The sequence below is a fragment of the Drosophila yakuba genome, chromosome 3R, assembly GCF_016746365.2.
Source record: "Drosophila yakuba strain Tai18E2 chromosome 3R, Prin_Dyak_Tai18E2_2.1, whole genome shotgun sequence".
Classification (NCBI taxonomy): Eukaryota; Metazoa; Arthropoda; class Insecta; order Diptera; family Drosophilidae; genus Drosophila; species Drosophila yakuba.
Genome location: NC_052530.2, coordinates 7,227,491 through 7,238,272, shown reverse-complemented (window position 1 = coordinate 7,238,272; position 10,782 = coordinate 7,227,491). Strand labels below are relative to the sequence as shown.

The 10,782-nt window shown below is 42.4% G+C and overlaps 4 protein-coding genes across 6 annotated transcripts; 1 reads left to right on the top strand and 3 right to left on the bottom strand.

The window, feature by feature from the left end:
• Positions 1–288: 288 nt before the first annotated feature.
• On the bottom strand, positions 289–4,029 carry LOC6535834 (cyclin-dependent kinase 2). 3 transcript variants are annotated; one of them, XR_005561773.2, is made up of 7 exons: positions 3,801–4,029; positions 3,321–3,516; positions 3,158–3,268; positions 2,941–3,102; positions 2,683–2,880; positions 2,422–2,627; positions 289–403 (listed from the first exon to the last, which is right to left on the bottom strand). XR_005561773.2 is itself a non-coding variant. In XM_002096419.4 (6 exons), the coding sequence occupies exons 1-6, from the start codon at positions 3,926–3,928 to the stop codon at positions 2,478–2,480; spliced, it is 945 nt and encodes a 314-aa protein (XP_002096455.1). In that variant the 5' UTR covers positions 3,929–4,029; the 3' UTR covers positions 2,262–2,477. The 3 variants fall into 3 exon arrangements, 1 of the variants encoding a protein (XP_002096455.1); XR_001453932.3 differs by lacking the exon at positions 289–403 and adding an exon at positions 2,262–2,341; XM_002096419.4 differs by lacking the exon at positions 289–403 and having other exon boundaries at positions 2,262–2,627.
• LOC6535835 lies at positions 397–2,271 on the top strand. The gene is made up of 2 exons (XM_039376703.1): positions 397–1,122; positions 1,267–2,271. Exons 1-2 carry the CDS (start codon positions 1,001–1,003, stop codon positions 2,231–2,233), a joined length of 1,089 nt encoding a protein of 362 aa, XP_039232637.1. The 5' UTR covers positions 397–1,000; the 3' UTR covers positions 2,234–2,271.
• A 290-nt stretch (positions 4,030–4,319) lies between the features above and the next one.
• Positions 4,320–5,689, bottom strand: LOC6535833 (phenoloxidase-activating factor 1). The gene is made up of 2 exons (XM_002096418.4): positions 5,469–5,689; positions 4,320–5,394 (listed from the first exon to the last, which is right to left on the bottom strand). The coding sequence occupies exons 1-2, from the start codon at positions 5,506–5,508 to the stop codon at positions 4,595–4,597; spliced, it is 840 nt and encodes a 279-aa protein (XP_002096454.2). The 5' UTR covers positions 5,509–5,689; the 3' UTR covers positions 4,320–4,594.
• Positions 5,690–7,971: 2,282 nt separating this feature from the next.
• On the bottom strand, positions 7,972–9,008 carry LOC6535832 (mannan-binding lectin serine protease 1). Its single transcript, XM_002096417.3, has 2 exons — positions 8,899–9,008; positions 7,972–8,842 (listed from the first exon to the last, which is right to left on the bottom strand). Exons 1-2 carry the CDS (start codon positions 8,951–8,953, stop codon positions 8,115–8,117), a joined length of 783 nt encoding a protein of 260 aa, XP_002096453.2. The 5' UTR covers positions 8,954–9,008; the 3' UTR covers positions 7,972–8,114.
• Positions 9,009–10,782: the final 1,774 nt, after the last annotated feature.

Sequence of the window (10,782 nt, the reverse complement as noted above, 5' to 3'; positions counted from 1 at the left end):
GTGTTTTTTTATTTCTAGTCATAATATTTTGTTGCATAAATATTGTTCTTTTAACGATGTCTCAAAAATATTACATTGCATTTTAATTGGTACTTGTAAATATTGTTTGTTTCCTGCAGCCAAATCAAAATCGATTTAAGTGGTTAACAAGAAAACTTCAGATCTGGTTCCATTGATCTTAAGCATTCTGTGAAAAATGTAATCATTAATAGTAATTTTTTTTATAATATTAATGTATATTTTATTTCTAGCAACACCTTTAGAAAGTGTGACATTTCTTTCACATGATTTCCATGCTCCAATTTTATTCGTAGTAAAGATCGACAAATTTGTCAAATCCATCTAATGTGTCCATTTGGGGCTGCCATCACAATCCGCATTGTTATGCCATAAAAAGTAGGAGCTGCTAGAAAATGCACCCATTAATACACCCATATGCTTATAAAGATCGTAAAATCTTGATAAGGAGAAGACCCCATAAGCACAAATTCGTCAAGAGAAAGCATTTTGCAAGCCGACAACTCATTCCAGACAGTTTAGCATAAATTTCGAATTCAGAACCCACCAGCAAACGAGTTTTTTAGTCCCAGCCAACAACTGAATGGGGTATTAATTGTGTAATCTATAAAAATCCATTTACATATGTATGGGCGAGATTGGCAGCTGCCAACGAGCCCCGCGGGAGATATGAAGACGGTCTCCGAATTGGGTTAGTTGGTTTAGTGTCGGCATGAGTTAGTATCAACATAGCCACCTTTGGAAGTGATCTGGGGCTTGGGACAATGCCATTACAAATCAATTTGGCTTAGACTCTGGCCAACCGTTCTGTGAACCAATAAAAACTAATCTAACGAGCTGGTCAAAAAGACAAAAGCAGGGCCATCGAGCTGTTGACCACTGATTTCGCGAATCGGATGAGTTTCAGTTTCCCTTCGATTGGGAACGGTAACGGACGCATTCCAAATATATTGTTAGTCCGAGGAACATATAGTGTTCAGCCATGCAGTGGCAATTTTTTACTGCCCTAGTGCTTTTTGTAGCATGGAGTTATCCTTCGCACGGAATAAGGATATCCGCGCTCGAAGTTGAGCGACGCTTGCCGCAAAAGCAGGCAAAGATTGGGTGAGCTAACGTTGAAGATTTTCGAGAGATATGGCATTTTTTAAAACCGAACCTTTTTAAATAAAATATTATTGCTTATTTTAAATAGTATCAAATAACTATCAATCAATAACCTTTATATTAATGTTAACATTTCTATTCAAGCTCTAGAAACTATCCCATCGAATATGTCCTGTTGCCGAGTGCTCGAGGTGGATACAGAAGGCGCTATATTCATAGTCTGGCTAAAGCAGCTCCTACAACAACTGAACGTCCTTTGGTTCGTGTTTGGAATAGTTTTGTCCGCAGTGTTCAGCCCGCGTTCAGTTTCCGTAACCTGACGAATCCGCTGGCCAACTTCTTTAACGATGGCAGTGCGAACATCATCGAGACGTCGCCGGTTTATCTACAGTCCTACAATGATAACCAGGAGATGCAGCTTGAGGAACCAGTTCAAGTGGCCCCCCAGTCTTCCAAGAAACCCAAGCCGAAGCGCCGCAAGCAACAAAAACGCCGACCAGTCTACGACTCGGGGGAGAACGACGATGCCTACAGCCCTTACGATTCCTACTTCGCGCCACCTTCTCCGCCACAGTCCGCCGAGCCAATGTTCTTTTACGATACCAATTCCGGTAGCTACTACGGAGTACAGCGCTTTAGTCCGCAGGATTTCCAAAATAATTTCTACGGAAACTTTAATATCCCGCCAAGGGAGGCAGAGGAGGTGGATAGCGAACCTGAGCAAGAGGCGCCAGTAGTGAGAAGACTCGGAACCAGAAAAGTGACTCTACTGCGACCACTGCCTGTATTGTCGGCCAAGGGCCAATCATCAACGAAGCTAGTAGAAATCCGCAAACCGGAGCCTTCCGATGATAATGAAGAAACCGCAGAGGAAACAGACAGCAGCGCACTGAGCGATGCACAGATTAGCGATGACGACGATGGTGATATCGAAGCCCAATCAGCGCTCTCCGATAGCATGCGCAATACTCTCGGCACGTACATGCGCGACGATAGCCACACCCGACAGCGCCAGAGGCTTGCTAGCGATGCAGCGCCAGTCGCAGTTTCCGCCGTCAAAGTTTCGCCACGCCATCATCAACGACACCTGGCACGGCTGGTCGACTGGTAATACATGTTAAGCTATAAACTATAAACTCTTTACTTATGGATGATCGTGTATTTATCGTATGTGTTAGGTGCGAGTGAGGATGGGGAATGCATGAAATTGAGCTGGCAGCTGCAAGAGAGATTAGATATTCAAATCATATAATTGCACTAGTTTCGCCTTAAAGATAGTGAGGTAGACATCGAACTTACTATACTAAAGATCACAAGTAATTTGCTAGATCTGGGGCTATTGGATATGCTCATGCTTAGACGAGCCGCGTTAGGCGCGAAGCACTGCCGGCATTGGGATCCACAGGAAGGGCCACATGGTCAACATGCTGTACATTGCCGAAGTAAGCGTGCTTCAGTGCGTCCTTGGCTGAGATGCGCAGGTTGGGATCATAGCACAGCATTGACTGTAAGGTACAAAATGGTGGATTTCGGTTGTGACTCTAAATTTACTGCACTCACCATTATGAGTTCGTGAGCCTCGTGTTCGGTTATGGGCTGTGGCATATTGGTTCCCTCCCATCTTGGAAACTTGGTCTTGAAGTCTGGTAGTTGTGTCACACCTGGCCATTTTGTTTCATCGGGTGTGCTTAAGGTACGAAATATTCTATAAAGCTGATCAATCTCGCTGTCCCCGGGGAACAAGGAGCGGCGCATTATCTGTAAATTTTGGTTTAGTAAACAGATGCGCTTAAAATTAACAGGCTATAATAAGGCTACCATCTCAGAGAAAATGCAGCCTAGACTCCAGATGTCAACGCCCGTGGAGTAGAACTTCGTGCCCAACAGAATCTCCGGTGCTCGGTACCAAAGGGTGACGACTTCGTGGGTGTACGCTCGCATAGGAACGTTGAAGGCCCTTGCAAGGCCAAAATCAGCCAACTAGACGGGAATTTAGTTAATATCACTCAATAAACGGGGTAAACTCTAGTCTTACCTTTATTTTGCCCGCAGTGTCCACGAGAAGGTTCTGGGGCTTGAGATCGCGATGCAGTATACGGTTGGTGTGGCAAAAGCCGACGGCATCTAATATCTGATGCATATAGCTCTGCAAGGTGGCAATGTAATATCTCATTGGTTTGCCGAACTAATGAACTTACCTTTATTAACTGAGGGGTGAAAACATCTTTTTTCTTGTCCATCAGCTTCTTCAGATCCATGTTCAGGTACTCGAATATCATGTACAGATTGTTGCCGGAGATCACCACGTCGAAGAGCTGAACCACATTCGGGTGCTTAAGGTTCTTCAGCAGGGAGATCTCTCGAATGGCCGTCGAAGGAACGCCCTCCGTTTCGCTGGGATGGAAATTATGATATTAAATAGGGAATTATGATATTGACTAGTAATTGTAGATAACGATTGGCTACCAAAAATTGCTGATGTCCTGCACCACGAAGCCGAATCATGTGGTGCTACGGATTTTAGAAACGGCGCAGCTCCCACATAATTCGGGCTGCGGGGTGCAGGTGAATGAGTTTAATCCAGGATGGCAACGTCCAGGATAATAGCAAATGTCACATAGTGTTTCTTGTGGTTGCTGTGAAATGCGTGTTGTGGGTTCCTGCTTTAGATTACACACCCTTCCAGCCGAATCTTTTTGAGCGCCACATCCTGGCCGGTAGAGTTGCTACGCGCCTTGTAAACTATCCCGTAGGTGCCCTCGCCGATCTTTTCGGCGCGTTGAAAGTTGTCTAGAATGGTGGTCATCGAGTTGGTTTACTCATTCAGTTGGTAAACAAATTCTGAACTCGCTGGCAAAATAAAACCAATTTTTTTGGAGGGAAATTCTTCTTCTTTGGTGATGCTACCTGAAGCCATTCACATGCAGCCGCCGATAATTCACCTACCGCACCGCATATCGATAAGAATTCCTTAATCGATTATTCTTGCGATGTGACAGCTCTGTCGAAAAGGGTTTGACTATCCGGTATTTTTAAATGAAAGCCAGTTAATCGACGGCTATGATATTATTTATAACAAATGTGTATTAAACGACTTCTATGAAATAAAACTCGCACAATGTTTTCTTGAGAGTAAAAGGTAACGGTTTGCAAAGCTAGTCAAATTTTTAAATTACCACTAATTGAAAGTAAAATTTATTATTAAAGTCTCATTAATATATTATAGTTTAATGAAGGTTGGGCAAAAATCTAAATTGTACAGTTTCTCTATGGCCTATGTCAACTCCAATAAAGTGCTATCTTTTGACCATTCATATATATATATAGTCCATATTCACATATTTATTCGAAGAAATAAGAATATTTAGAGTTGGGGAATGAAAACGTGAAAACTATTTCTCTAAATTTGTCCTTAGTCAACTTAAGTGATATTAGTTTGACTCAAAAATACAACAGTATTTCACTATATGTATTAAATAGGGACTTTTAATGACATATGACTGTCGTCCAATCCGTTGATTCTCGCTTCTATCCAATTTTTGTATGGTGCGATGTACATGAAAAGATCTGCTCCTGAAACCACCGAATCAAATTTGGCCAGGAGGTGCCCGATGAGGTAGTACTGCCTTGGTTCCCCTTCCACTAGGCGAACTCCTACCAGGATAGCTCCCTGCTGCAAAGGGGTTCCGCGGACGTAGCCACAAATTAGATGAGGCGATATGTGCTTGTACTGCTCCTGACACACCGAATGGACGACCAAGTGGGCGAATGTCTTCCGGCGCAAGCTGCTGACCTCGTAGCTCCATACTTCAAAGCCAATTACTTCCACGTTCTGTCCCGCCAAGGTCGGGACAATCTCGTCAGATTGAGGCAGACATATGGGTTGGATGTGCTGGGAAAAGGGAACCTCATCCTTAAGGCGGATCACAGCGAAGTCGATCTCGTATCTGGCGTTGGTATAGTTAGGCGGAACGAAGAAGTCCTCTATTTCGAAGGTTCCGCCGGATGAGCACTCTGGGCTGCCGAACATGACCGCAAAGGGGGTCTGCTCCCTGATGGACCTTCCAGTCACGCAGAGAGCTGGCGCCACGCCATGACGCGAATGGAGCAGTACGACGGTGCAGCGGTAGGTGGTGAATTGGTTTGCATCCCTATAGAGAATGCGTCCCAGCCAAGGATGCTCATCCTGTTCCGTGTGTGTTTTGTGTTTGTAAAGCTGAGTTTCCAACAGTCTTCCACAGTGCTGACCTTCAGCGGTTATATCAGTGGCCGCTATGTTTAAATAAAGAAAACGGGTAGATAAGCATATTTTTGTTTTAATATACATATGGTATTTTATCACTTACTCATTACCAGTATAACCAGTAGAAGCTCGTTTACTGTCATCTCTCTCACAATTGAATGTCAACTGAACCAAGTCGTTTTCGAACGAGGAAATCACCATGTTTTCGCACACTGAGAATAATAACCTTTTGCAGATAAAGTGTGAAGTTTATTCTTGTTGTCGCAATGCGATATATTTTTCTATAATTATTGATTTACGTGTGCATATTGGTGAGAAGGATTTTATAAACAATTGTGAAAAATATCATAAAACTTTGTTTGCATTGCAAAACTTTTTTCTTAGGATAAATCAACCGCAAATACTTTACGAATTTTTAGCAAAAATTGATACGAATGGGAAATTTTTCCAGTTCATTTGCCTGAATGAACTTTAGGTTTTTTTAAAGCACAGTTTGCATTACCTAAAGTATAATTCATGAAATCAACTTATATTTTTTTAATCCGTTTTTACCGTTTTTAATGAATTTGACAATGCCAATTAAGCTAATTTTATATTTGCTCCAGCCGCTTAATTATAAACTGAGAATATTCGCAATCCACTTATTATGTGAAGAAAGAAGCGTAAAGAGTTCGGGTATCTTAGGGTTTCTTTCGTAAGGGCCATGCGTTGATATTCCCAAAAGTCGCCAAGCCTCAGATCCATTTACAACTTTGACCCCTAATAGAGCCGCGCCATTTAGAAAATCTTTATCCTGGTGTATGTACGCACAAACCTCGTTGTGACTAAGTTTGAAATCTCCATATTTTTCCTGACAGTACTTGTGACCCGTAACTTTGGCTAGGGTATGAAGGTTTTTCGGATGCTTATTCACTACCGAGCTGACCACATCCAATAGCCGGGCGATCAAGGCATCAGAATCTGTATCCTCCGATACAGACAAGCATGATCTTAGTTGGGAGTTCAGTTTAAGGATGGCCACATCATAGGACGTAAGCTCCAAACGATACTCTGGGTGAATGAAAATACGACTGACGGCATGTCTTCTGTTTCCAACCATAAAGCTGTAGGCATCGCCCATATCCAGAAATAGAACACAGTGAGCCGGCACGAGAACATGGCGCCTGGTAATGGCCACTCCGGAGCAGGGATACAACACCCCACCCACTGACCTGGTGTATCTGATTCTGCCCAGCCAGTTGAATTGCTCCCGACTATCTTCCCAAAATACTGGCTTTACACTCGTGCATTCTCTTGAACTGCTGGACAAAGATGGGTCTGCGAATTGAGTATCAGAATAAAGCCCGAGATCAGGGAGACAATAATGGAATACCTACTTCCCAGAGTCATTATCATTAAAGTGACAAAAATTGACGCCGATTGAAATGAAAGCATATTGCCTTGCATTCCGCTTGGCATTGTGATGTGCTGAAAAGTCGGGCTACAACTGAGTTAATTCCGAAGAGCGAGATTTACCCCTTATCGTTTAAAAAGACATTCCGTGCTTTTTATGTGCGTTGCATTTAAAATTGTAATTGTAATTGCTTGTGGCAGCAACACGCAATTCGCTTACACTCCATCTTGTCTCAATTTGTGTTTTACGTGTTGCAATAAAAAGAGTGCCATAAAAATCCGTATTTTAATTTGCTTGTGCCTCCGCGTTTACTTTTCGCGTGCTTAGGCTCTAGCTGTGAATGTTTTTGGCGCGCGCATTTATGGCACATTAATCATTCCGGGCCACGGGGCGTATGCTTGATGACGACCTCACCGAATCCTTCAGCCACTTCGATCGGTACTCATGTCGCTGGGACATCGAATCGAAAATTAGACATGATTCATTGGCACTGAAAACTTCGAACCCGAGTGCCTCGATTACGAGTATTTCGCATTTCATTTCAATGAATTTATGAATGCATCTGCTTCAGAATTTCCATATTCCATGGCTGCCACTCGATAAGGTGGCTCTACTGCACCGGTTGAGATGAGAGCGAGTGGCTTGAGATCATAAATTATTCTCACTTGATGTGTACTTAAGCCTTTTGGCGCCAGCCAAGTGTCGAGAAACTGCATTGCGCCAAAAACAGAAGGAGTGGGCGCTTGCCTAATGGCAAAAGTTTGGAGCAAATGTGAATTGAATTCCGTGCGGAGGACAACCCAATAGCGAGGACTCCCTACTGTGTTTTGGGGCTTCGCGTGATTTATGCATTTGGGTTCGGGTCAGGAGCCGACCACTTTGCGCAAATAACCCGAAAGCGCTCTCAATTTATTAGCAACAGCAACTAAACACGGGTAAATGGATAACCAAGAATTTGGCAAAAGACTTTGCTTCCTTACTTATAAACCCACCTGTCAGTAGTCACAGCTTGGTTGCCAAAAATTAAAAATCTTTTTACTAATGAGAAAAGTTTGAAAATCCTCTTTACTGAAGGACTTTCTGTTTAAGTATGAGATTCAAGATAAGATTTCCTAGTTGCAGCTTGAATGAATTTCCAATCCTATGGCGGATGCCTTTCAATAAGCCCATTTCGTGTTCTTAGTTTTTAATAATATTTCATAATAGTACAAGCTTTACGGTGGTTAGCCAATTTATTATTCGTTGATGTGCTTTAGAAATAATACATTCGAAAAGCTTCAGGAGCTTTTGCAGTTGGATGTAAAACAGTATGGTATTTTAGATATAGCATTAGAGAATTTACTATACATTACATATTTACTTTAAGGAATTTCTTGAGATCCAATCTAAATAAGGTCGAATGTTTAAGTATCCATGGTAAACTGAATCACCAGCCACCGCAATTGCAATTAGATGAAACTTGCGTGGAGTACCAGAAGCCTCTGTCAAAGCAGATCCTGAAAGAGCAATCCTATCGGAGTGGCCACAGATGAGCTCCTCCGGAAAAGCGGCATGCTTCCTATGGCACTCCTTGCTGTCAATTTTGGTGTATACCATTTTAATGCGATTATCCAGCATCTTTCTTCCATTTAGTGTCTGTCCCTCAATTCCCGCGACGATTAGTTTTGAATTGGAGGCTTCACTTCTAGGATCCTCTGCTGAAGGTAAGCAAATGGGTTGGACCAAATCTGAAAACATCACATCCTGGGTCAGCTCTATTATGGCCAAGTCGTTTTCAAATTTCCGGGGTGAGTAATCTGGATGAACGGTGACCGCGCTGACGTGATTGAGTGAGTTGCTTGAGTCCGAGTTCCCGAAAACAACACCATAAATGTTATCATCTGAAGCACAATGAGCTGCAGTCACAACGCGTCTGTAATCTATAAGGATGCCAACGCAGAGCAATTCATTGGTGCCATCCTCGTTTAATTTTACGACCCGTCCAACCCACGGATGTTCGGTAGGCTCCGCAATAATATTGTCACTCTTGTACTGCTTTTCATTGAATATCCCACATTCCTGGCCTAAGGAGGCGGCTTGGATTGCTCCAATTTAAACATTTATAAGTTGGAATTTTAAGAGAGCTTAAAGTAAAACTTACTTGCATGTAATGTGGATATTGTCACCAGAAAAGTTAAGAGTTTCCGAGTCCACATCGTTGTGATTAAAAGATTTGAGTAGCACTGAGTCGTGATCAGCCGCGTCGGGCTCTCTTATATGGCAAGTGATCATAAATTGATCTGTCTATCAAATCCAGTTTTAAAGCGGTGATTTCTCGGAACGACGTTGATATTTAAACAAAGCAGTACATGCACTATGATTGCGCGGAAGCTTTATACATTTACAATTAAAAACAAGAGAGAACGCTATAGTCGAGTTCCCCGACTATCTGATACCCGTTACTCAGCTAGTGGAAGTGCGAAGGAGAGTCTTAAACACTGACAGTTTTTGGCAATTTGTGGGCGTTAGGGTGGGCGTGGCAAAAAGTTTTTTTGCAAATCGATAGAAATTTACAAGACTAATACAAAAATGAAAAAATATCAAAACAATTTTCAAAAGTGTGGGCGTGGCAGCTTTGGGCGGTTTGTGGGCGTTAGAGTGGGCGTGGCAACCTGAATCGACAAACTTGCGCTGCGTCTATGTCCCTGGAGTCTGTATACTTAATCTCAACTTTCTAGCTTTAGTAGTTCCTGAGATCTCGACGTTCATACGGACGGACAGACGGACAGACGGACGGACAGACGGACGGACAGACGGACGGACAGACGGACATGGCCAGATCGACTCGGCTACTGATCCTGATCAAGAATATATATACTTTATATGGTCGGAAACGCTTCCTTCTGCCTGTTACATACTTTTCAACGAATCTAGTATACCCTTTTACTCTACGAGTAACGGGTATAATAAATAAGTGAGTAATTAATATGCTGTGATTTTTCAACATTGAATTAATGATTCAATTAAAACGTGCGGCTTCCTAGTTTAATTTCACCCTCCAGCAGAATGATAATGGCAAACCAATTAAGATTGCTCTGAATAAATAAATAATAAGGATTTGGGAGTTTGAATCATTTGTCAGAGCTTATGAACTCGCGAAATTATGAATAAAAGATTTATTGCCCGTGCATATGAATTTATTTATTTACAATCGACCGAGTGCGAAATCTGCATGCCTAATTGAGCGTTATGTAATTAAATCAATTCAAATTTATCGTTAACAATTGTTTGTGTTGTATTTATGGACATAAATAGTTGATGTCAGAAATAGACTTTTATCGGCAGATCTTTTGAGAAAATAACAGCGGAAGCAACCTGTTAATATTTTGAACATTTTGCACTGTGATTACAGCAAGCTGAAGAACATAATAAAATCAAACGATGCCAATTGCCGGTGTTCAGCTTTAGCCCGAGCCCCACCATCGATCCAACCCTCCAAAGGTGTTGACCAAATGTCAAAGTTTCTGGTGAAAACAAGGACATCGGGCGAAGAAACAGGGCTCGCAGAAGCTACATAGTTCCCAGCGAACGAGCTGGCACATGTTCGGGCTGCAGCAAATGCAATGATGCCAGGATATTCGCACAGCAACATCAACAGCAGCGGGAAAGGCAACGCCAGAAGGTCCTGGCATTGTCATCAGGAAAAGCAAATGGCTGGCAAAAATGCAACTTGTAATTTGAACAAAAGCCAATCAGTTACAACCGCCGCCAACAGATGTTTGTCTCTACATACGTGTATTTGTGGCTAATGCCCTTATGTAACACTGAGAAAAATACCTCTTCCAATCAATCTTCCGTATGAACGCCTAGATCTCAGGAACTATGAAAGCTAGAAAGTTGATTCAGCATGCAGACTCCAGCGACATAGAAAAATTTCACAAACCTCGATTTAGAAAGATTATGGGAAATCTTTTGTCGCTTTAAGACCAATCAAAATCAAGCTAAGCTCGTTGGTGGAAATCCAATTGATAATTCACGTGGGTTG